Source organism: Pogonomyrmex barbatus, unplaced genomic scaffold, assembly GCF_055798465.1.
Source record: "Pogonomyrmex barbatus isolate J1 unplaced genomic scaffold, ASM5579846v1 scaffold3, whole genome shotgun sequence".
NCBI classification, from domain to species: Eukaryota; Metazoa; Arthropoda; class Insecta; order Hymenoptera; family Formicidae; genus Pogonomyrmex; species Pogonomyrmex barbatus.
In genome coordinates this window covers 18,018,850-18,040,847 of record NW_028297127.1, presented here as the reverse complement: position 1 = coordinate 18,040,847, position 21,998 = coordinate 18,018,850, and the positions used below count along the sequence as shown (strand labels likewise).

Below are 21,998 nucleotides of genomic sequence, written 5' to 3'. Positions count from 1 at the left end.
ATAAAAGATAATAACTTATATCGGAGTATGGTCATTGTTGATGTCGATTAAGTCGTTAGGTTACATTAAAATGATTGATGTAACAAAAATTCTATCTCTGATATCAAATTGTAAAAATCGTCAGACGAGACGTGATGTACGTGTCCAGATATAGAGTGGCGCGAGTGTCCCAGCAATTATTCTTCTAGAGCCCGGAGTCGAAGCAGATCCGTAAATTACGGCCTGTTTACGGTCCAGGGAAAGGCATTACCTCGAGAGCAATAAATGTCGGCCACCGAGAGAATATCACCTGGAGTGTGTACACATGCCCCAACGATTAACGTCAGTATTCAGGCCACTTCGCCGCGGCTTTTCCCCCGCTGACTTATGAACCGGATGCTCCTCGTCGAAGGTGTTCGATCGGCCAGAGTATCGATTTACGCTAAATCCCTTGCGTAAATTGCGGGCTATACGCCCTTTTTATAAATCATCGTCGTTGCTTCGGTCGTTCATTTGGCGGATCGAATCTAACAAAAAAAATCGACTTCACGATAGAGTATTATACCAATAATGTACATATTTAGCAAAGTACATTTAATAATTCTGCAAATAATTTAAGATTGATAAACTATTTTTGCATAAATAAAGTTGACTGTATGTTTTAAAACCATGATTGGAAATAAGATAAACTAATTAAATATTTTAATATAGCGAATTTAATAATCCTAATATATAGCTAAACACGTAGTCATAGTCGCATAATAGTAAATTTTGTCCCATAATAGATGAAGTTACTTATTATATGCTCATAAATTGATTATTCCACATTTACAAATTTAACATCAATTTGGCGTCAATTGTCAAGAATCATAATGATCCATGATTCATTGCATTATGTACGTTTCAAATTTTAGTAATTTAATTCCGGATGGAAGTACATGCATTCCTTTACACTTCCGTTCCCATTTCATTCTATTTTAGCAACGTCATCTATAATATTGTAAATTATAGATCATTCAGAATATATAAAGGTAGACACATAAAGTTGTAATAACTCTGTGATATTAGAGTGTTCTTTAAAAATTAATACAGATTACATATATACGATACAGATATAGTATAGATACAAATATACGCATTTAATATAAAATCACTTACAATTTAAATAGAATACAAGATTTATAAAGTAGTTTAATTTACTCGTGATAATTTGCATAAATAGCTGCGTGATATTCTAATTTTAAAATAATAATATTAGTTCCATAATATTACTTTATAATACTAGTAAATCCAAAATGTCATATTACTGATTTTAACAATAAAACATGATAATACGAAAAATAAACGCTAAAATTTGGTGCCAAATAATATTTAGAAATCGTGCATTTGTAATATACATAATATGAAAAATTGATAAATATTCAATTTTCATATTCAATATTCAATATTCAATTTATTCAACAATTATTCTGCTAAAATAGATTCCTTGTTAAATTTAAAAATGAGTAAAGTTTGAAATTTAAATTTTTGCCAGTTTTCAATGACACTTACAGCATCACAATTTTCATGTTCGTCAAATACATGCAAAGGTATGCTGTTTTCTAGAGTGACGTTGTTAGTGGTAATGCTCCAAAATTGTACGTCGCAATCGTTGAAGAGACTTCGAACAACAAAGAGATCAGAGGCAGATTTGCTCGCGGTAAGTACATCAGGAACGTGGAAAATCGTGGGTGCACTCGCAAATCATCATCGTCAAGAATTCAAAAACACGCCTTATTGCTTCCACATATTATTTTCATGCAGGCAAAAAAATGAAAGAAACGAAAAAACGAGATCTCAAAGAAAGAGACATCGTAACATGACGTAAAATGATTAGGTGATTTAAATGCATCTATCTCATGCAAGAACTAGACTTTGAAATACTCATGCCCGACATCCTCTCGTCTATGAAGGGAGATTACACTACGTTGCCGTTCGAGCGAGGAAATTTTTCACGGGGCAACATCTGCCGGCACTCGGTACCCTTCGTCGTGAATCGTCTCCGCCACTCGACGAACCTCGCAGAGTAAAAGAATAAAGAAAAAAGACATTTATCCATTCATTTCAGGTTATTTCAGCATGCTTAGACAAAGCTTAGAAAATTAAGCAGTAGCAAAGAATCGAGCAAATCTCTCAGATATATATATGCAAAATCGATTTAAATGTTTAATACACTTTATCTTACTTTTATTAAGTTAAATACACAATAATACTTCATTTTTTTCGTTAATCTCTTTTAATACGCTACCGATAAAACCGTTAATTTTCATTGTATCTACCAAAAAATGTAAAGCTTTTATTCTATTGAGTTACATGAGAAAAAATAAAAAAATCGAGCTGTACTCATCTCTCGGATGCAGATGCAATCGGGGATTAAGCGGGATTAAGTCGGTGGGATCCGAGGGTGCAGCCACGCCGAGAAAAGACCGAGCGACGACCGATATCTCGTTGACGGGATCTCCTGGGATGGTTTCCGAACGGGTCGGCAACCGAAAGAGAGCGGGCGAAAGGAATTCTTCGGAATTCCTAGAAAGGTTCTCGTTCTTGCGCTCCGATCCTTCCCCGCCCGCAACGGCTCTCGAACAAGAAGAGACTTTCGAACACCTACCGACCGACGCGCGCCGGGACGACGGGAATTTATGGATAACGGAGGACGAGGGACACGAGAGGACGGAGGAAGTCGGCCGGAGTCTGTGGTTATTAAATCAGGGCTCGACGGTGTAGCGTTTCATAAATTCGTTAGATAGGAACTTTACAGCGATAATCTCGTTCCTCTGCCCGAAACAGCCTCTCGGTTTATGGTAGTCCCCCCTCTCTCTCTCTCTCTCTCTCTCTCTCTCTCTCTCTCCCCCCCCCTCTCTTTCTCTCTCGTTTTGTCTCTTTCGACCCCCTGCTCGCTCGTACTCTATTTTCTTGCTCGCTCTTTTAAGGCTTACTACTGTCATCAAGCCTGTTTAGAGGCCGACCAACGTTATTAACCCTAAATTGCCTGATCGATACGGAATCAGGGAAGCGCAATGGTTACATTGTAATTGGATGAAGAGGGAAATCAACTAAATAACGAGGAATCTCTCGAAATAACTAACGTCAGCTAGGGTACAACATCGTTAAAATATATTTACAACAAAAAATTCTTAATCGATTTAAAAATTTTTGAAATATTTACGATAAAATGAGAAATGAGGTGAAATTAATTTAATCTTCTTCGTTGATAAATGCAATGTATATTCATCTTACATAAAATATAGAGAGAGATTACATAGGCGGTCACAAATCAACGGTCATAAATTACGCTTATAACATAGCAGACACATTAGATACTATGTTCTACCATTTTGATTCTCCCTATCAAGTTAATATCAGTCGTTATAATTCTCCGATGAGCGCGGCAACTACGCTCGATGTTCCTCTATTATTCAAGTTACATATATGTCATAATATGCTTGAAATGTCTAAGTGTAATCCGGACAGGTAGCACGTGCACAATCCATTTGCCTGAAAAGCAAAGTTCACAATATAGCCCAGCGGAAAGTCATACCATAATATGAAATTTATCAGTCGGATGGGATTGTTTACAGTTAGTATTAGCATAATTAAAGTGTTCTTTCTGAGTATTACTTATAAATATTGAAAATTCCGATTTTTTAATACTATAGTCGTAAAGAAATCACGAGTACTTCGATAAGTCAGAAGTTAAAAGATATTCCGATTGCGGCGACAGCCGTGGCTTTTAAATATTTGGCATGTGATTGTTCGACAGTTAAAAAAAAAGAACTCTGTTAAGGACAAAGACCGATTCCTTCGTAACGAATCCGGACAAAAACCAAACCTTACAAAAGAGTACTTTTCCGGGTTCGGTAGGTATGCGTCATTGGATGCTTTCAGTAATTCTTGAGCAATGACTCACTGTAAACTTGTTCAATACATTCTCTTTGGCAAGATAAGAAAACTATTTCTATAGATATATCAAATCCGGTGAATATTACGTTTTTCTAGAAAAGAGAAAGAAATAGAGAAAAAGGAAAATTGTTTAGAGTAATATATTATAGAGTATACAATGTATGAGTATAGAGTATACAATATATTTTTAATTTAAGTAATCTATTCATTAAAGTATGCATTTAATATATAACTTTTCTTTAGTTTATATAAATTATGGATATAAAAAATATGGATATATAAAATTTAGCTCTACAATAGTTTATATAATTTTTTTTATTTTCTTGTTAATCATTTTTTACTGATTATTTTCAGAAAAAAATCTCGAAAAAGATGATAATCTGTAGAAATGGAAAGTATGATGGATGGAACTTTGAAAACCTTTGAAATTAACTTTGCAATCATTTGTCGTGTTATCCCTGTACAATATGGAGTCTTGTGTTGTTCTGTGATAATAAAAAAACTTCTTGATTGACGAAAACAACTTGCTTTTATTAAAATTTTTTGTGAGTTTATTATATTTTGTAATAAATCACTATTACAATACCTTGCTTTTATTTAAAAGCTTAAAATAATTTATTTCTTTCGCTTTCCAAAATAAAGAAAGGAAAATCCTTGAAAATTTCACAAGTAGTTCATCACCTCATAAATAAATTTATTATATATAAAGGACTTATTGTACGCGTAATAATAATTTAGCCTATTAATAACTTACTCTTATTATTAATATAATATTTAATCAATTTCTTATTTTTTTTTTCTTTAATTTTAATCGTACATTATTTGCTGTCATATATTGCTATCTCGAGTATATATTATTATCAAAGAGATTTTTCTCTCTTTAACTGCAAAATTGCAAAACGATTGCGTGTTACTTATTTAAGAAAAAAAAAAAAAGCGAGAGGCTAGCTTTTAGCGGCTAGTGACTATTGACACATATGTTTACCCACCGAGGTACCGATCTGTCGCAATTCAAAAAACAGATAACGTAGGAAATAAGGTTTCCCAACAGGCTTTCCACCGTGTGTTCATGCGGTCTTCCTTTCAGGAATCAATGCACCGCAATAATCAGCCGATGTACTCCACATGCTTCGTCGTATTGAGCGGCGACATTCAAAAAGCTATTACGCGGAATCAAAGTAAATGGGTTTCAAGAGGCAAGGACTGCGCGGGGGAGGATGCAAAGGATGATGGTAGATGGACAAAGCTGTCGACCAGATGAACAGGAAGGGAGTGTAACATCCCGTGACATTCTCTCTCATACGCGTCGACACTGTCCGATCCCTCAGGGTTTCGTCGGGACTATAACGTTTCCGAGTATAAGTTAGATGACCCATGACCTCATCCACAGCTTCAAACTTTAGGCGAAATGTATGGAAGCGTCGCATTATATTAGAAATTTCCAACGACGTATGTGAGCTACGTATCTAGATGATTGTTATTCTATTTAATTTCGATTATGTACGCTGCCCAATAAATTTGATACTATCAATAGAACGATTGACGTCAGAGGTGAAAATTTATGTGAAGTGAGCACATTAATTTGTTTACGTCACTCTCGTATATGTCAATCATTTTGTGCTATATATTCCTGAAATTATTATTTCTGAAATATTTTCTGTATAACGAAAACAATGTTTCGCGATTTTCCTAAGAGAAAAAAGATTATATGCTGAGAAAAAAAATACTGTTGAATCAACAGCATAGTTCATTAATGAAACAATGTGCCATGCTCTTGTTTTAATAATCAAGATCTTTGTTTCATTAATAATGTGAATTAACAAAATTATTTCCAATTAGACTAATGCTATTGATTCAAGAGCATTTTTTCTCGGTGTACGATATATCAATATAATATATATGCAATTCTTTTATATATTATTACTTCGAAAGCAAGTATATTAAGATATCGTATCTTATGAAAATACGATGCAATGTATAACTGCGAGATGAACGATTTAATCCATTATATGAAACAATGCGTGTTCAGCGATATTTCGGACGACTGCAAAACTGACGGAAGGAAAACGCGTGTGTTGCGAACAATCGTAGCTTATAATGATTGATTCAGTGCGCGAGAAGGGTCGGAACCAGGGTGTAAAGGAACCCTTCATATTCCTCCCTTCCTCTTCTCTCTCTCTCTTTCTCTCTCTCTCTCTCTCTCTCTCTCTCTCTCTCTCTCTCTCTCTTGGTCCCCCATAAATCAAAGAACGATTACACGTGTAAATATACTGGTCCTTGCTCCAGGCGCCAGCTGTGCTGTACGAAAATACCCCTTACATTCTGTTTATCTATGAATCAGTACGCGTGAAAAATCACAAGCGATTTCGCACGTATCGCCGCGCCTGAGAGCGAATAAAATCAGCGTGTCGCACGGAATCGCGCGCCGATCAGCCGCGAAATGCCGAAAACAAACACAACAAGCGTTTTCTTTTCTTGTAATTCACGTGTCATCGACACGTGTACTCACTATCTAATATTCACCGTGATAAACACACATAATAAACATGATACAATAGCACAATGTTTTACAAATATAAAACGTATTCTAATATGAATGGAATAAATATAAAATGTAAACACAATATATTGCGTTATTGATCGCTTTATGAGATACTCGACATGCGATGCGCGTAGAGGTTGACATACTAACTATTAACATCATAAACTGATAACATAATTATACAAATTATATTTTATGGCCACTTAAAATTATATAAAATTACTTTGCCATTATGTCGGCCACTGTCAATATAACTATCGATCTATTAATATCACAATCTCATTATGGATGATATCAGAAAATCCCTCCATATACCTGCATCGCGTGCATAATAAAACTTTGGAAAACTTTGTCTAATTTCCTAATGTGACATCGTTATTTCATTCATATAAACCATATGTAAAATTTCAGGAGTGACAAATATTGTCAACTGACGCTGTTTGCAAGGATTGTGCGCATTGGAACAAAAAGTTTAATTTATGCGTTTATTTGTGCAACAATGTTGAGTTGTTCCGCCGTAGCGTAGCCGCACTCGCGAGACCGTATTTATATGGAAATCCGACACGTTGTTTTTGAGAACGGGATAACGCAAGCGCAACATCAAACAAACTCCGAATGTTGAGACGTGATTTAATCAGAGAACAAAGGGAGTATAATGTCGCAAGATCTATTGGCCGCCGTAATACACGTAAGCGCATTAAAATTCACGTGGACTCCATAAGAAAACTTCACGTGTCTTTTGATACAACCTTTGCTGTCGACAATTACAACGATTTCAATCTAAAGACCTTATACAAATGTACAATATATTTCTTATTATTGCATAAAAAATACGATGCGCAAAGATAGCAATGTATTCCGCACATGATACAAAGCGGACAGAAGTGACTTCATAAATATGCGAATTAGATATATCTTGCCGTGCACTATGTCAAACAGATGTATGTGTATAGGTACGTGTGTATCTTACGTTTGCATATATGTATACCTCATATATGTATATATATGTATATATGTCATATTCCAATACGTTCAAGTATACGCGAAATCATTGTTTCAACGATCGATCTCGTGCGATCGTACGAATAACTCGCACTGTTTCATTTTGTCTCGCCTTTGTCATCGGAAACCGAACAAGTTCGCAGAATCGGGAGTTCCGAATAATAATGGAAAGTAATGACCAAGTCGTGCGACCGTAGCTACGATTTTTCCATCGACAATGAAATTTTCTGGATGACTGACGGCTCGATCATCAACTGATTCGCAGATCAACCGTGAATTCCCTTGCTCCTTTGCATTTCACAGACTAACAACAGGCCTCGCGATGCACAGATATTTTGTATATGTGTGTATATGTCTGTATTGCATAAAACGAAAAGAAATCCATGTATAAAAGATAAATGTAACGTATTTTAGAAAACTCGATCTTTGATGCATAAAGATTGAGTTGCCTCATTTTTTTCTACGATTTTTTTATTTTTCTTTCTACATCAGTTCACAAATTCTTTCTACTAATCATATACGAGACATTCATACTAATCATATATTTTTCTATGCTATGCAGTTACAATTAACTGCAAATATTTATATATTTCCCTACTATCTCTCATTTTTATCATTTCTTTCGTATACTAAATTTTAGGAAAATGCTCGATCGAACTCGAATGGGAATATCTCATCTAAACTAAAATCTCGATAAATTATTGACATTCTCAATTTCATTAAAGCATGTCAACTTTGTTTTTCTTTGTATCAAGTTTGAAGTTGATACATGCGTTCAAAAAAGTCAAATTTGTCAATTCAAAGAATTTATTATATCTTTTAATCTATCTTTAATGCAAAATATAAATTTGAATTCCTATGTTAAAAACTAAAGAAATTAAATTATATTATCTTTAAAATATTATTTTGATAGCGTTAGCCGTTAAAAGTGCCGTTCAAGTTTTTCTCTAAATTCTATTACGTATTGTCGCATCAATAGTCTTACATTATATATTTTATTTTTTAAATAATTATAATATTATATATGTAGTAATGTATAAATCTTCAGTAATATTGCATATTAAATTGAATTTTCTTCATTTTTTTAAATGTGAAGAATATTGGCTTTTTTTTTTTAAATTTTACATATACCATTTGAATAAATCCTGAATTATTTGAAAGAGCTGCTGAAATTAAAACTGGAATTATATAAATGTCATTGTAAATCAAAGAGCGATAGCATAAAGGCGAACATGCAAGTTCTATTACGTAATCACATAATTTCCTAACCGCATTAGTTCATCACGTTGCAAGTCTACCTAACAGACAGCGTATGGATCTGTTCGCTTCAGTAGCTTATGCATGTAACGTGCAGCAATCGAAGGGTTAAATGTAATTTACCTTCGATGGGAACCTAGAGGAAACTTTACAGTACGTTCACGCAGTCGTGTGATGTGTCGCGGATAATGCACGGATAGTGCGTAGTGGTTCTCAAGATACAGATACGAGTAACAAAGTGGCAATTACATTGATAGTTTGTCAAGAAAATCGCTTTATCTTCGTAAAACACGATCCAACAAATATTTTATTTCGTATCTTTTATAAATACACATGTGAACACAACACCTGCTACATTATTGACGAAGGAAGCGCTTAATTAAACCCACCGTCGTGGAAAACTAAAGTTGCTGTGTTAGTAATTGGATATTAATTATTATCTCGGAACTCCTTAGCTTCGCGGATATACTGTATAGTATATACTGGATATACTGGTAAGTGAGTCTACTTAGTACTTACAAGCTTGTACGTGCTGGCTACATCCATAATCCGATCAATTAGATAAATTTACTATATTATACGTGATAGAGAAAGGAAAAGAGAAAAGCCAGGCAAATAAATTTAACAATAACGTTAAATTAAATTTGTTAAAGACATACAGCTTGTAAAAGAAAAATAATATAAATTATATCGATATTTTTTATTACAGAATTTCTTTGCAGATTTTATGAAAGCTGTTTTCTTTCTTGATAACATACATGCTATCTTGTTGCACTAACATACATCAATATATTCCTATAAATACTACATATACCATTTTAACCGCAATATCACCACTGTTCCTCTTTTCTTCTCTTCCTCTGATGCGATTCTCTTCAAATATCAATAAAAAGTTTGTTATCAATCTTTTTGATAGAAATATCAATAAAAGAACAAAAAAGGATTTTTTTATAAATACTTTTGTCTGTATTATTGTACACATATTATATACTATAAAAATGCAATTGAAAGATACGTAAAAAGATAAACGAGAAAAATAAAAATTTCAGAAAAATAATGTTTTAATAAAGATATATTTTTTGAGTCTTTTTTAGATAAAATACAATCCCGTAAACATTGGATTATTCTTCGATCTCTTTCTTTCTTTTTCTTTTCCAGTTTTTAATTTTTTTAATTTAAAATATTTCTTTCTTCATTATGCATTATGCATATATGCATTAGCTAATGTAACGAGAGTTTTGTTATTTTTATCTATATTCTTTTATATCATCTACTATCATCATTTTAAACAAGGAAGATACATTTTTGCACATCAAAGAGAAAAAGAGGATAATGATTAATATCTAAAATGTAGGTAAAAATTATATATACATAATTATATATACATATATATCTCAGTCAATATTAATAAATAAAATAACTAACATGCTAACAGTGTCATTACATCAATATTTGTAATTTTCCATTCAATAATATAAGTATAATATAATACATGTTGTATGTACATAACAGTTATATTATTGAGTAGGAAATAATATTGATCGATATAATATTATTATTATTTGATGTTTACTAGGATATAACGTGCCGCATAATAAATGAAGAATGTCGATCAAAGTTTTTTAGTTAATTAAAATACTCGATTAATTTTTCTTTCTATGTATTAACATAAAAATAAATAATAATCCTTTACTATTAATAAAATACAGATATTATTTGATAAGTTAATCGAAATTTGATTGAAGTCATTCATAATACTGTACGATATGATATATCATATGTTTAAAGATGGCCGCGAGAGCAACGGGCAGGACCGCATTGCAATATTTTCTGGGAACATGTGTGCCTTCATCAAAACAAAACGCCGCTAAAGTGAAAGTATCGAGATTGGCATTTGATGATCACATTCATATGGTTTGTATACATGATGTATCGTACTATATTTGCTTAGATTTTTGCTTGGATTTCTAATTGAGGTTATATCTTTTCGTGTTAATAGTACTTCAAGGAGCATGATTTCGTTTATGCCAATGATCCGAACAGACTGTGTAAAACTGGTGATGTAATTTTGATAAAAACGTTACCAAAGAAATTAACCCGTCTAATCACGCATGAGGTATGTATTGTCTTTGCTTAAAGAACAATGTTTAATTGTTATTGCAATATTATATGAAGAAGAAGATCAGACTTAAATATGAATAAAATTTATTGAATGACTTATTAAAATCTACGTAGGTCGTCGAAGTGATATATCCTCTAGGCGATATAGTAGACCCAGTTACAGGAAAAGAAGTTATCGCTACCAAATATAGGTATGTAGAGATTTAAAAATTTAGACAAGATTACCTGTAGAGCCATTTATAACGTAATATGAATAAATTCCATTTCATGTTTCCTCATAGGGAGGATACAGAGGAAGCGAACAAATTATATGGCAAAGAAGATTCATCCTTTGATTACTCAAAAGCACCACGAAGAGGGAGACTAGAAGGAATACGAGACTTTACTCATAAAAAAATAAAATACTATGAAGATTCTAATGATCCGCAATCAGATATCGTATAGAACATTGTTCAAAAGCATAATAATATAAATTATAAATATGCAATAGAAATATGCTACAGATGTACTACATTGTATGTTCTACAAGTTTTTATTTTCAAATTTTCTGATACATTCATTTCAATACAAAAGCTTAATTATGATCATCAACGTTAATGTGATAGCTTTAAAAATATTAGAAAATAAATTTCTCATTCTCTAGCATTATATATACAGAAGATAAAATTGGTTTTCGACATATTTTTCTTTCATGAAAATATGTTCAATGGCATGCGAGCTATTCACAATGTGCCTGTTTCATAAATTATTCTTCTAAAGAACAATTATTTATTTTTATCTCTTGCTAATGATTCATCATATGTTTAAATATGTGCAAAATTTGAAAATTTGATATAGTTCGATATACAGAGCATTTTTTTTCCCATTGTAAGTTTCGATTTCCATAAATTAGTGATTTTAATATTTTTCAAACTTTTAGTACGCAAATAACGTTTATTATGAATAACCCTGCTTTAACTATCGAACTTGAAATTTATAAATAATGCAAAACATCCTGAGTTAATCATACAATAATTATTATATAATTATTCAAATCATTCAGAAAGGAACTCTCTTTCAAGCGCAGCACCCAATGCATTCCATTCTCGGTCATCTTCGTTATCTTCTTCGAAGTCGTCCACAGAATCCTGTGAATTATCGCCTAAATCTAAATCATCGGGTAATTCCTCTCCTCGTCTAAAACGTGTAGCAAAATCGTCATCACTATCGTTATTGTCATCATCATCATCATCACTGTCTCGATTGTCATCTTTATCCATAGAATTTTTCTCAGAATTGCCATTGTAAACTTTTCTCTTCTTTCTTTTTGAAACACCCAATTCATCTATATTAACATAACGTAAGAAAAGCATCATTTGATCATTATTAATCATTTTTATAGATATATTACTTTTATAGATATATAAAATTATATTTGGAAGTTATTGATTTTGACAAATCAGGATATATTTTAAATGATTTTATAAAAAAATTGGATATGAATTCTGAATAATTCAATATTAATAGTTTGTCAAAAGTGTACGTTTGACTTTTGAACTTGCTATCTCGTAACCAAGAATTTTAAGTAGAAAATTCTTTTGATAAAAATTTTTGCAAAATATGAGTAATAAATAAGTAATATGAGTAAATTTAATCCTAAAACAACTAAATAAATCGCATAAATATTTCGTGTATTACATAGTATATAAAATATATAATCAGATAAAATTATTTTGTCATATATTATAAAAAATAAACTTTACCGTTCATAGAATCCTCAGAATCGGAAGTATGTTGACGTATCTTCGTACCGCATTCTTCCGCATCATCCGCATCTTCCTCGTCTTCAAAAATCATATCTAGCTCTTCCATATCCTCATCTACTTCTTTATCCATAAATTCGATCTCCTCTTGAGTAAATGACATTAATGGATTGATAGAATTGGCAAAGGAGTTTGCGCTATCATTTTCTACTTCTTCGACACGTTCAGGACTACTGCAATGCGGTGGTGGTACTCTCGATCCGCGGGCCTACGATACTTCACGCTTATTATTAATGTTAAGACAGCATATATATTTAAAACAGTAATTATTATAAAAGTAATTATTTAAATAAAATTATAGAATTTATACCTGTGATGTAAGAGGGAACAAGCGTTCATCCACATGCTCCCAGCGTTCTGCGCAGGTCCATAGCCAATCTGAATTCACGATTTTAATGTTTGTGTCTTTTCTAGCTGCATGTGCTTTCGCCGTACCTTTTCTAATAGCGACCAAATGCGTAGTTTTCTCTGTTAAATCCTGACAAAATTCGTTATTCATGTATAAAAATACGATAAAATATAAAAATAATAAATATAATTTCATTACTTGAGTCACTTCCGCTCCGAATGCTCTCGCGACTTTGTATGCGCGGCTTTGGTGAAGCTTTTGATGAGTGGGTATCAAGCCACTAAAAGTTAAGCATAATCCTTTCAGTACTTGAGAACGCACTCGTGGGATTATATCCCGCAAAGATTTCCGAGTATTCTCTTGATCCAACATAGCATAAAATTCTGTATGAATTCTCCGAAGAATATCTTCTAAATATAATAGATAATCATCTTCATCTTCATCTATTACATTATTTTCCTGTTTTGGTACTGTTTGCTTATTTTTATCTGTTTCTACAGTTGATATATTTTCCTCTACTTCCTTATTTGTTTTATCATCTTCTTTTGTAACATTAGATTGAATATTAGATTCTGCATTCTCTTCAGAATTTGCTTTGGTATCTTCATCTTTTTCATCATTTTTTATATCTTTTATCTCGCTTTCAGCCTTCTCATCCTTTTTATCTTCGTGACTTATTTCTTCTACAGAGGGATTGTCTAATAATTGTTTATCTTCGTTTGATGATTCAGATGCATCATTCTTGTTATCTTTATTCTGTGCATCATCTACACAGGATTCATTTGAATTTGTCGGTTCTGGCAAACGTGATGCATCGGTTTTTTCCAAACCTGGTGGTGCATTAATATCGCCAGTGTGACGGAAAAAATTATAGGGTTTGACCTGAACCAGGTTTCCACATCCTTGCCATACATCTTCTCTATCATCTATAATACATACTAAATCATCGCCACATGGAAACAAAGCTCTGAAATAAACGATGTAATTTACCTTTATCTCTAATATTAATAAAATTTAAACTAACTTATAAATTTACTTGAGATTTGCGGTTTTGGATGCTGGATCAAAACATTCGTCTCTAGAAAGTATTCTATGGGAAAACAGGACTCCATCTTTATCTAACAATGATGCTACAGTATGTGCATAAATCCTTGCTCCAAAAGTGCAAATATGTAATTCATACAATCGACTCATTTCCGAGAGAAAATGCCGAGTATTTGGTCTTAATCTGGTATGATACCAAGGAGAGTTTGGTCCATATAATTGAAAATGAAAAACATCCTTTGAAAAAAATATATACTTGATTATTTTGCAATACTCATAAATCCTATACTGATAGTTTTTACAAAAGAGATTAGTTTTACAAAAGAGATTTACATCAATGTAATATTCACATACTTTTAAATTAGGTGGAATATTGTCATTTGTGGTATGAACTATCGTTTGATCGAGATCCACAAGCAATACTAGTTTCCGATCCATTAAAAGACGTTGTTCGTCCTCCTTTCCAATTTTTTCTGCCAATTCTGGACATACTTTCAGTTCTGGTATGCTGTGTACCATAGGTACACTGGCTTGTGATATTCCAACTGCATTTCCATCTTTACTGGTTTCTTGTACCCTTAAGTCAGCACCACATTCTGCACACAGATCTATCATCACAGTGGGATGTGTACATCCTTCCAACAGAGCTATCACTTGCCTGGAACACTAATAGACTATGCAGATATCACAGAATTTAAATACATTTTTACATAAGTCACAAGACAAAACTATTTCAAAAATGTTCTCTGTCGTGCGATATAACTGTTATATAAAATCCTTATTTAATTATTCTAAATAAAAATTATGGAAAGGCTGCATACCCAGGCTGGACGACATCACCCTCCTTGACGAGAAGTCGCTTGACGCGACCAAAGTTCGTAGCTCGTAGCTTCCTCTCGGATTCTTTGACGTCGTCGTCGTTGACAGCCAGCGTCGCGTTTTGATACAATAACAATATTCTGCCCGCCGCGACCATCGTGTCCGAGCGTACTCTCCATTTGAGAATTTTTCCGGGTGGACCGTCCGATGGGAATGTGACCTCTATCGCTGCCATAATCGCACACTTGCGATCATTCGGAGCGTCAATGATAAACGCAAATGGACGAAGCTCGAGGACGGGATACTGCCGCTCTTAACCTCCCTCAGGAGAACTGTATTGCGTTTTTGCGCGGGAGATAAAAACAATGCGGACGTAAACACGACCCACGTCACATCGATCGAAAGACGCGAACGCGCTCACTGTGTAATCCGATAAAAAAAAGTTGTGCAACACTTTTTTTTGATAGTTTTCGGAACGCATAACAAGAATGTGCCTGGGCGCCAGGTGAGACTCATTATTATTTATTAATATTAATTATTTAATGTATTATTTATATACTTAATATTATTTCATTATTTTCCTTACTTTTTAATTTTTATTATTTATTACAAAATATTATATTTTAAATGTCCGTATATACAATATCAAAATAAAATTTATATTTATAAATATAAATTTATACTTATATACATGTAATTATATATATGCATGCGCGCGTAAAAAGAAAAGAAAGGAAAGAAACGCGTGAACCAATGTGATTGGCGAAGATCTGTTTTGACGATTGATACACATGTATTGTGTAATTACATTAAGGCTCGGTTTTCTCACGGCGCGATATGGATTGTGTTACGTCAGAGGCGAGAAATGACATGTAAAAAATTTCTTGCGTCGACGACAAAAGAAACTTTTTACATGTCCTTTCTCGCCTCGACGTCATAATTCGATATGACTGCAACGAGAGAGCCGAGCTTTAAAGCTCCTGATTGCTCCTGACAGCTAAGAATTCCGCGTTGACAGTATTGCAGCAAGAATTGCAGTATTAGCTGTCAAACCACAGTTTTTCTGTCTCAGATTGCGTTTCACGTGCTTTTTATAGCTATTTATTGAGTGCATTCAGAAGCGTAACTGCTCACTGAGTGGTTAGGGTTAGGTTAGCGATTATTCGTGAGCGCTCAAAAAGCGATCTTTCACGTACTGGATATAGGCTCACATTATTATTAATAAGTATGTAAGTATGTAAGTATGTAAAATATAACAATCTATTATTTTATATAAAATCATGTAAAAAGGTTAGTGAGATTAACTTACACGGGAATGAATACAATTTGAATTCCAGGCTGATAGTGAGCGATGGTGAGCGACATAAAATTACGCTCTCAAACATGGCGACCGCTCACTGTGAGCGGCTTAACGGCGCTCGCCAGTGTATAAATTTAAAGAGCGTAGTTAGCGGTTACTGAGCGTTTATTGTACGATTGCGCTTCTGAATGCATTGATTGATCAGGAAGAAAAAGAATGGTAGCCATCCATTTTCACAAGTGTTTTAAAGTTACCTCAAGTCGTTTTATTCAAATATCTATTTGCAAATTACGAATAATAAATTTCACTGTCATTTTTCGCTTGTGATGTCACGATTCCAATATCCATGGCAACTAATCAGGAGCTTTAAGAAATGAATGGATCGATCGCAGAGCGTATTTTGACAAGATACAACAAGCTGGTTAACATCGTCATGTTATGTGCTATAAAGCCCAGAATGTTTTAGAAGGGCCCAGATTTACATATGTTTTTATTATTCAAGCGAGTGAAAAGATAACTTATGAAAACATAAAAATGCCTTTTTATGTTGATGCTTAACATCTTTTAGCATCGAAATAAATCACGTAATCAAAAGTGATCATTCTAATAATTACACATTTTATTACAAATTTTATTATTTTATTATTCTGGGCTAGTAGATGACTATTCCATGACTTTTAATGACAGTATCATTATCATTGCACATATATAATATACAATAAAAAAACTATGCAACGATAATATAACGATAACAATACGACAAGAGTCATAGAATAGGGGGGGGGGGGGAGAGGAGGTCTAAAGTCAGAAACATCGGATGTATCGTTTTATCCTTGTTGCTCATCAAATGTTAAACAAGGATAAAATAAATGCACTCGGACGTTATTTTTGAACGCCCAGTGTCAATTCTGATCACGTGACCTAGTTTGACGCTAAAAGTGAGCGTCGAACGTTAATATGAAAAGGCACCTTAACGCGATAACTGATCATACGTGTATATGTGTACAGCGCGTTTGAATTCGATGAGGTTTCTGACTATTTTAAAATCGCATTCGTATGATTCGTACGTTGCACTCGTGACAAGTAACGCGATTTCATGTTATTTTCGAATGTTCGACGTTCATCGGCGAGCTCTTACTTTTCCGTAAGATGAATCAGACGGAATATAGTAGACCAGGTACTAGTAACATGTACACCCCGCGCACCTCGCGAATGCAAGAACGACAACGGTTTGACGTAAGTCGACCTAGGCTAGAAGAGGATGAAATCGATGGACTGGAAGGTATAATGTGCTTCCTCATATTTAAAAGAGGAAAATCATAGGTACATAGCATACTTACACTAAGATATACCACACATCTCTTCATCTTTCCGATAATTTCCAAAATGTTTGTCCAAAATTTTTGATGTTATACATATTAATTTTTCTAATGTTATAAATTAACTTTATAGAGTTAATAGGCCAGACATGGAACATTTATGCAGCGTCTGCTCTGTTTGGCTTCCAACAGGATGATATTCACTTGAAACTATATTCAAAGAAATTAAGAGAAGAAATTGCAAGTACCTTATCACGTGAAGATGTGACTTATGAAACAAAATTTTCTATCATAGAAGATATCGCATCTGGATCAAATTATGAAAATCATCCAGCAATCAAGGTCTAATAAAAAAAATTATTATAATTTTTGATATTTTAATTATCTTAAATATATATTTTAGTAGAAAGATTAAAATAAATAAAATTTCAATTTTTTTTATTTTAAACCCATTTTATAGATTGAAGTTGTAGCTAAAACTAATAGTCATGAGAAAAACGTAGAGAAAACTATTTACAAAGGGATATTATTATCTTGGAAAGTAACACGAACTGGACAAAATATACAAAATTCTGTAAGATTGCCTCTTCTATTATGTCGTGGCACTCGAAGTTGCATGGATGCAGTACATTCTATTATCGGTTGTATGTTTGATTGTGTGATAATGGCATTGCCAGCCAAGGAATATGACTTAAATTGGCTGGTTCCAATTATAATTGTGGCTAATAACGAAGAGGACCAACCAATAGTTTCTGGTGAAGTTAAGATGGAATATACAGTACCAGAATTACCAGTTACAGATACCATTACAATTAAATTTCCAACTTCAGATTTGAGGAAAATATTAACAGTGTATGTGTAATTATTAGAATATCTAGTATTATTTATAATAGTATTTATATATACATTTTATGCTATTCATAAATTTGTAGCATTATCAAAGATGACAATGACAAAATTAATATATCTCTCAATCGTGAACACATAGAAATGTTTCATGAAGTTTTACATAAACAAATGTTAGTATTGGGAGGTTTGCATTTGGGATTATGTACACTGCATAAGATTAATCTGCCTGGAATAACAATAATGGAGAACAGAGTGAGTTTTTATATGATTATTTTTTCTTTCATTACATTGAAATCTTGTTGAAGTACATTTTATACATGTTTATACAATCTATAATTTGTTCTTTTTTTACTTTTAGATGAAAGTGATGAATATAGAAATTATGGATAACATATTGATGTATTTAAGTGAGAGAGCTTTTGATATATTTCATACAGTATGCTTTGATATATAAACTCTTCTTGTTTTAATGTTTTGTGAATAATATACAGTTTACATACAATCATGATTGTTGCATTGTTTGTTCACATTTTATGTATCATTTATTAACATAAAAGAAAGATTTTATCAGTTTTTATAAAAATATGTATATGTATTATTTTTATTTAATTATTCCTAGATTGAGATCATGGTTATAAATGTCCTTATATTAAACAATATTTTCTATTTCCATCTGTAAAATTAAAGAGAATATATTAATTAAATGAGAAATAAACACATGCAAAAATTTGATGATTAATATAATAATAATTTGATGATATAATAATACAAAAACTTACAGAATCATTATCTATTTTTTTTTTATTATTTTTCTTGTTTATTTTTTGTATATGATCTTCAAAATTTATGTAATCATCTGGTTTCTTGTTAAACGAGGGAGATACAGATATTCCAAGTGCTTCAGATAACATGAAAGGTTTTAACCATGTCACAAGTGGAGTATTTCCGAAACTATACAATGCTTTACGATGATAAAATAAAAATCCATCCAAAGGATATAATTCATTATCAAGATTTGTCAAAGCTAAACTCAAATCTAAGTTACAATAAATATTTGGTAAAGATAAAATGGGATATCTATTTGTATCAGTGTTGCGTTCCTTGAATTCTGGTATTTCTTGAAACTTGTTATGAATCCAGAAAAACCTGAATTCAGCCTAAAATGATATATGTTTGTGTAGGGATTTATATCGATCATTTTATCAACTCAAATTGATATAACAACTGTGCATTTATATATATATATATATATATATATATATATATATATATATATATATATATATATAAATTACCTCGCAACTCATGAATGGCAATTGACTCCAATAGAGTACGTCTAATATATAAAAAAGTTTTCGACTCTTTATCCATATACAATCTACGATAGCAGAATGACGTAAGGCAGTGTCAGGATTTCCACCTGGAAGTGCTGAAGGAAAGACGCTACATAAAACGCCTTTTCTAGAATATGCCATTGTGACACCCTAATAAAATTAGGATAATTATTGTTCTACATTTGTAATCATTTCTTATAAATATAATATTAGCAAAATTGAATTAATACCATGCGTGAGACTAATCTAGTGCGATGGCCTACTGGACATGGGACCATAATCCAGTTTTCAGTTAAGTCTTGCGGTATTTCTAACATCCATTCTGATAACATCATTTGATTAATTCTGGATTCTTTTGGAAGCTGTGAAGGAAGCTCCTCTACCATCTCATTCATCTCGATCTCTTCTATTTCATTTTCTGCCAAATCATAAGACTGTATTTCTTGCAATATGCCACGTGTAGCATTAATTGCTTCATCTCTATATCTAAAAATGATTTTAAAAATCATATAAATTTCTTTCATATACGATATAAATTTGATAACATAATTTTATAAGATATTTGACATATACATACTTTTTTTGATATTCTAACAACAGTTTACGTCTTTTTTCTTGTGGTGTGTTATCATCAAGTTCTAATTTAATATTATCCCATTTTATTCGATTTTTATAAAATGTTCTACGAATAGCTTCTCTTGTACTACAGTTGCTTTTATCATTATTTTCATCACAACTTTCATTATAATCATTTTCATCACAGTTACAATCATTTTCATTATAACCATTTTCGTCATAATCATTTTTATCGTAATCACTTTTATTCTCATCATCATTTTTACAATTGTTTTTGTTATTTAATTCTGTTGCCATTTTCACGCTATATCTATTAAATGTCTGAAACAATAAAAATAACTTTAAACAGCTACTATGTAAGATGTAATATAATATTTAAAGAATAAAAATTACAGATTGTTTTCTATATTCTACAGTTTTATTTAGGTAATATACTGATAAGCATATAACTGATAAGTATACTTAATATGTTGAATCAAAGCATATCTTCTACTATTCCCTTCATTTTATTATTTTTATTGGCATTCATTCCCTATGTGAAACAATGGGAACAATATGGTCATGCGTTCAAATGAATAAAATTAGAATATAAAACCAAAAAAAAGTTTAAATGCAAAGCATGTCGAAAACTGGGAGACAAAAGCAAAAATGCACGATGACACACACAAAACTTAACCAAGGGCGAAACACTTCCACCTCACACAAAAATTCAAAAATGGGTGCCCATGAGTTATTTGTCAAGAACTGGCAATGAATTTTTACTTGCATGAGATAGGTGGAATTTTTATTTGAATAATAAACTATGATATAATGACACGTTCTAATAAAAGTAATGGCATGATTTCTCAAAAGAAGTAACAAGAGAGAGAGAGAGAGAGAGAGAGAGAGAGAGAGAGAGAGAGAGAGAGAGAGAGAGAGAGAGAGATAGCATTAAAATTACTTAATAAAATTACTTAATAGAACATAATTCATTTGGACTAATGTTTACAGCTGATTTGGAAGTTATGTGTAGGAAAAAATTTTAGACATTAAATTAATTATAAGGCAAAGGTAAAGGTTTATTATAAATTTGAACATTATTTACGAGAACTAAAAAAAGAGAGAAATAAAAATCAAAAATTTCTAGATTTCTGTTCTCATAAATTGTAACATGCAGTACATTAGTGTGAGCCATTGTAATAAAATTATAACTTTTCAGAAAAATTAAGATATATTTTTTTCTTGAAAATTATTAATAGATACGAAAAATTGAATACACCTAGATCACCATTGACGAACAAATTAAAATATTTTCTCTAATAGTAAAAGTAAAAAAAATAATTAAAATTATTTAAAACCTACAAAAATAATAATAACGCTAAAATCGATAAAAAATATTATACATTAAGATATAATTTACAATACCTCTCTACGTAAGATGTCTGCAGTTGTAACTATTTAAATTTTTTAACATGTGTTATTCGTTTCAAACATGTCATATGTTAACATTTTCACTACCATAGCAGTCAACGGCAGAATGAAGCGCAGTTGTGTAGTTCTCTTGCCTACACCCTAATAGACATTGTGTGTGTGTAGCTGTAGCTAAATACACTCGTTGTATTTAAAATGAAATAGATATATGAAATAGATATGTATGTTTACAGTTTGAATAAAGCGAGATAGAAAGTTTTAGTGCAGTTTAGTGCACTGAGAAAATAAATCTATAACCGTAACCAGAGAGGAACCTGAGAGCAGCCACCTCGAGGTGGCGGTAGTGTACGGCAATT

The 21,998-nt window shown here is 32.2% G+C and overlaps 4 protein-coding genes across 5 annotated transcripts; 2 read left to right on the top strand and 2 right to left on the bottom strand.

The window, feature by feature from the left end:
- Nucleotides 1-8,748: 8,748 nt before the first annotated feature.
- Nucleotides 8,749-11,349, top strand: mRpS17 (mitochondrial ribosomal protein S17). Its single transcript, XM_011639780.3, has 5 exons — nucleotides 8,749-9,213; nucleotides 10,508-10,633; nucleotides 10,719-10,835; nucleotides 10,955-11,031; nucleotides 11,122-11,349. The coding sequence occupies exons 2-5, from the start codon at nucleotides 10,508-10,510 to the stop codon at nucleotides 11,282-11,284; spliced, it is 483 nt and encodes a 160-aa protein (XP_011638082.2). The 5' UTR covers nucleotides 8,749-9,213; the 3' UTR covers nucleotides 11,285-11,349.
- Nucleotides 11,350-11,353: 4 nt separating this feature from the next.
- Fcp1 (RNA polymerase II subunit A C-terminal domain phosphatase Fcp1) lies at nucleotides 11,354-15,307 on the bottom strand. 2 transcript variants are annotated; one of them, XM_011639782.3, is made up of 7 exons: nucleotides 14,857-15,307; nucleotides 14,390-14,693; nucleotides 14,028-14,272; nucleotides 13,190-13,958; nucleotides 12,953-13,120; nucleotides 12,583-12,850; nucleotides 11,354-12,164 (listed from the first exon to the last, which is right to left on the bottom strand). In XM_011639782.3, exons 1-7 carry the CDS (start codon nucleotides 15,087-15,089, stop codon nucleotides 11,875-11,877), a joined length of 2,277 nt encoding a protein of 758 aa, XP_011638084.2. In that variant the 5' UTR covers nucleotides 15,090-15,307; the 3' UTR covers nucleotides 11,354-11,874. The 2 variants fall into 2 exon arrangements, with proteins under 2 accessions (XP_011638084.2, XP_011638085.2); XM_011639783.2 differs by having other exon boundaries at nucleotides 14,390-14,701; nucleotides 14,857-14,998.
- A 1,638-nt stretch (nucleotides 15,308-16,945) lies between these two features.
- Nucleotides 16,946-18,825, top strand: LOC105427836 (uncharacterized). The gene is made up of 5 exons (XM_011639786.3): nucleotides 16,946-17,436; nucleotides 17,607-17,815; nucleotides 17,934-18,325; nucleotides 18,406-18,574; nucleotides 18,681-18,825. The coding sequence occupies exons 1-5, from the start codon at nucleotides 17,304-17,306 to the stop codon at nucleotides 18,774-18,776; spliced, it is 999 nt and encodes a 332-aa protein (XP_011638088.2). The 5' UTR covers nucleotides 16,946-17,303; the 3' UTR covers nucleotides 18,777-18,825.
- On the bottom strand, nucleotides 18,576-21,813 carry Snup (snurportin-1). Its single transcript, XM_011639785.3, has 6 exons — nucleotides 21,637-21,813; nucleotides 20,234-20,553; nucleotides 19,887-20,142; nucleotides 19,618-19,806; nucleotides 19,102-19,479; nucleotides 18,576-18,995 (listed from the first exon to the last, which is right to left on the bottom strand). Exons 2-6 carry the CDS (start codon nucleotides 20,527-20,529, stop codon nucleotides 18,972-18,974), a joined length of 1,143 nt encoding a protein of 380 aa, XP_011638087.2. The 5' UTR covers nucleotides 20,530-20,553; nucleotides 21,637-21,813; the 3' UTR covers nucleotides 18,576-18,971.
- Between the last annotated feature and the right edge of the window lie 185 nt (nucleotides 21,814-21,998).

What these genes read in the sequence shown, in the direction of transcription:
- mRpS17 (XM_011639780.3), top strand. Translation starts at nt 10,508, where the DNA reads ATGGCCGCGAGAGCAACGGGCAGGACCGCATTGCAATATTTTCTGGGA. An exon ending in CCCGTCTAATCACGCATGAG is followed by an intron (nt 10,836 to 10,954) that starts GTATGTATTGTC and finishes AAATCTACGTAG; the next exon opens with GTCGTCGAAGTGATATATCC. An exon ending in GTTATCGCTACCAAATATAG is followed by an intron (nt 11,032 to 11,121) that starts GTATGTAGAGAT and finishes GTTTCCTCATAG; the next exon opens with GGAGGATACAGAGGAAGCGA.
- Fcp1 (XM_011639782.3), bottom strand. Translation starts at nt 15,089, where the DNA reads ATGGCAGCGATAGAGGTCACATTCCCATCGGACGGTCCACCCGGAAAA. An exon ending in TCCAAAACCGCAAATCTCAA is followed by an intron (nt 13,959 to 14,027) that starts GTAAATTTATAA and finishes CGTTTATTTCAG; the next exon opens with AGCTTTGTTTCCATGTGGCG. An exon ending in TTCTGAGGATTCTATGAACG is followed by an intron (nt 12,165 to 12,582) that starts GTAAAGTTTATT and finishes ATGTTAATATAG; the next exon opens with ATGAATTGGGTGTTTCAAAA.
- LOC105427836 (XM_011639786.3), top strand. Translation starts at nt 17,304, where the DNA reads ATGAATCAGACGGAATATAGTAGACCAGGTACTAGTAACATGTACACC. An exon ending in TTGAGGAAAATATTAACAGT is followed by an intron (nt 18,326 to 18,405) that starts GTATGTGTAATT and finishes ATAAATTTGTAG; the next exon opens with CATTATCAAAGATGACAATG. An exon ending in TAACAATAATGGAGAACAGA is followed by an intron (nt 18,575 to 18,680) that starts GTGAGTTTTTAT and finishes TTTTACTTTTAG; the next exon opens with ATGAAAGTGATGAATATAGA.
- Snup (XM_011639785.3), bottom strand. Translation starts at nt 20,529, where the DNA reads ATGGCAACAGAATTAAATAACAAAAACAATTGTAAAAATGATGATGAG. An exon ending in TTGTTAGAATATCAAAAAAA is followed by an intron (nt 20,143 to 20,233) that starts GTATGTATATGT and finishes AATCATTTTTAG; the next exon opens with ATATAGAGATGAAGCAATTA. An exon ending in CTAGATTAGTCTCACGCATG is followed by an intron (nt 19,807 to 19,886) that starts GTATTAATTCAA and finishes TAATTTTATTAG; the next exon opens with GGTGTCACAATGGCATATTC.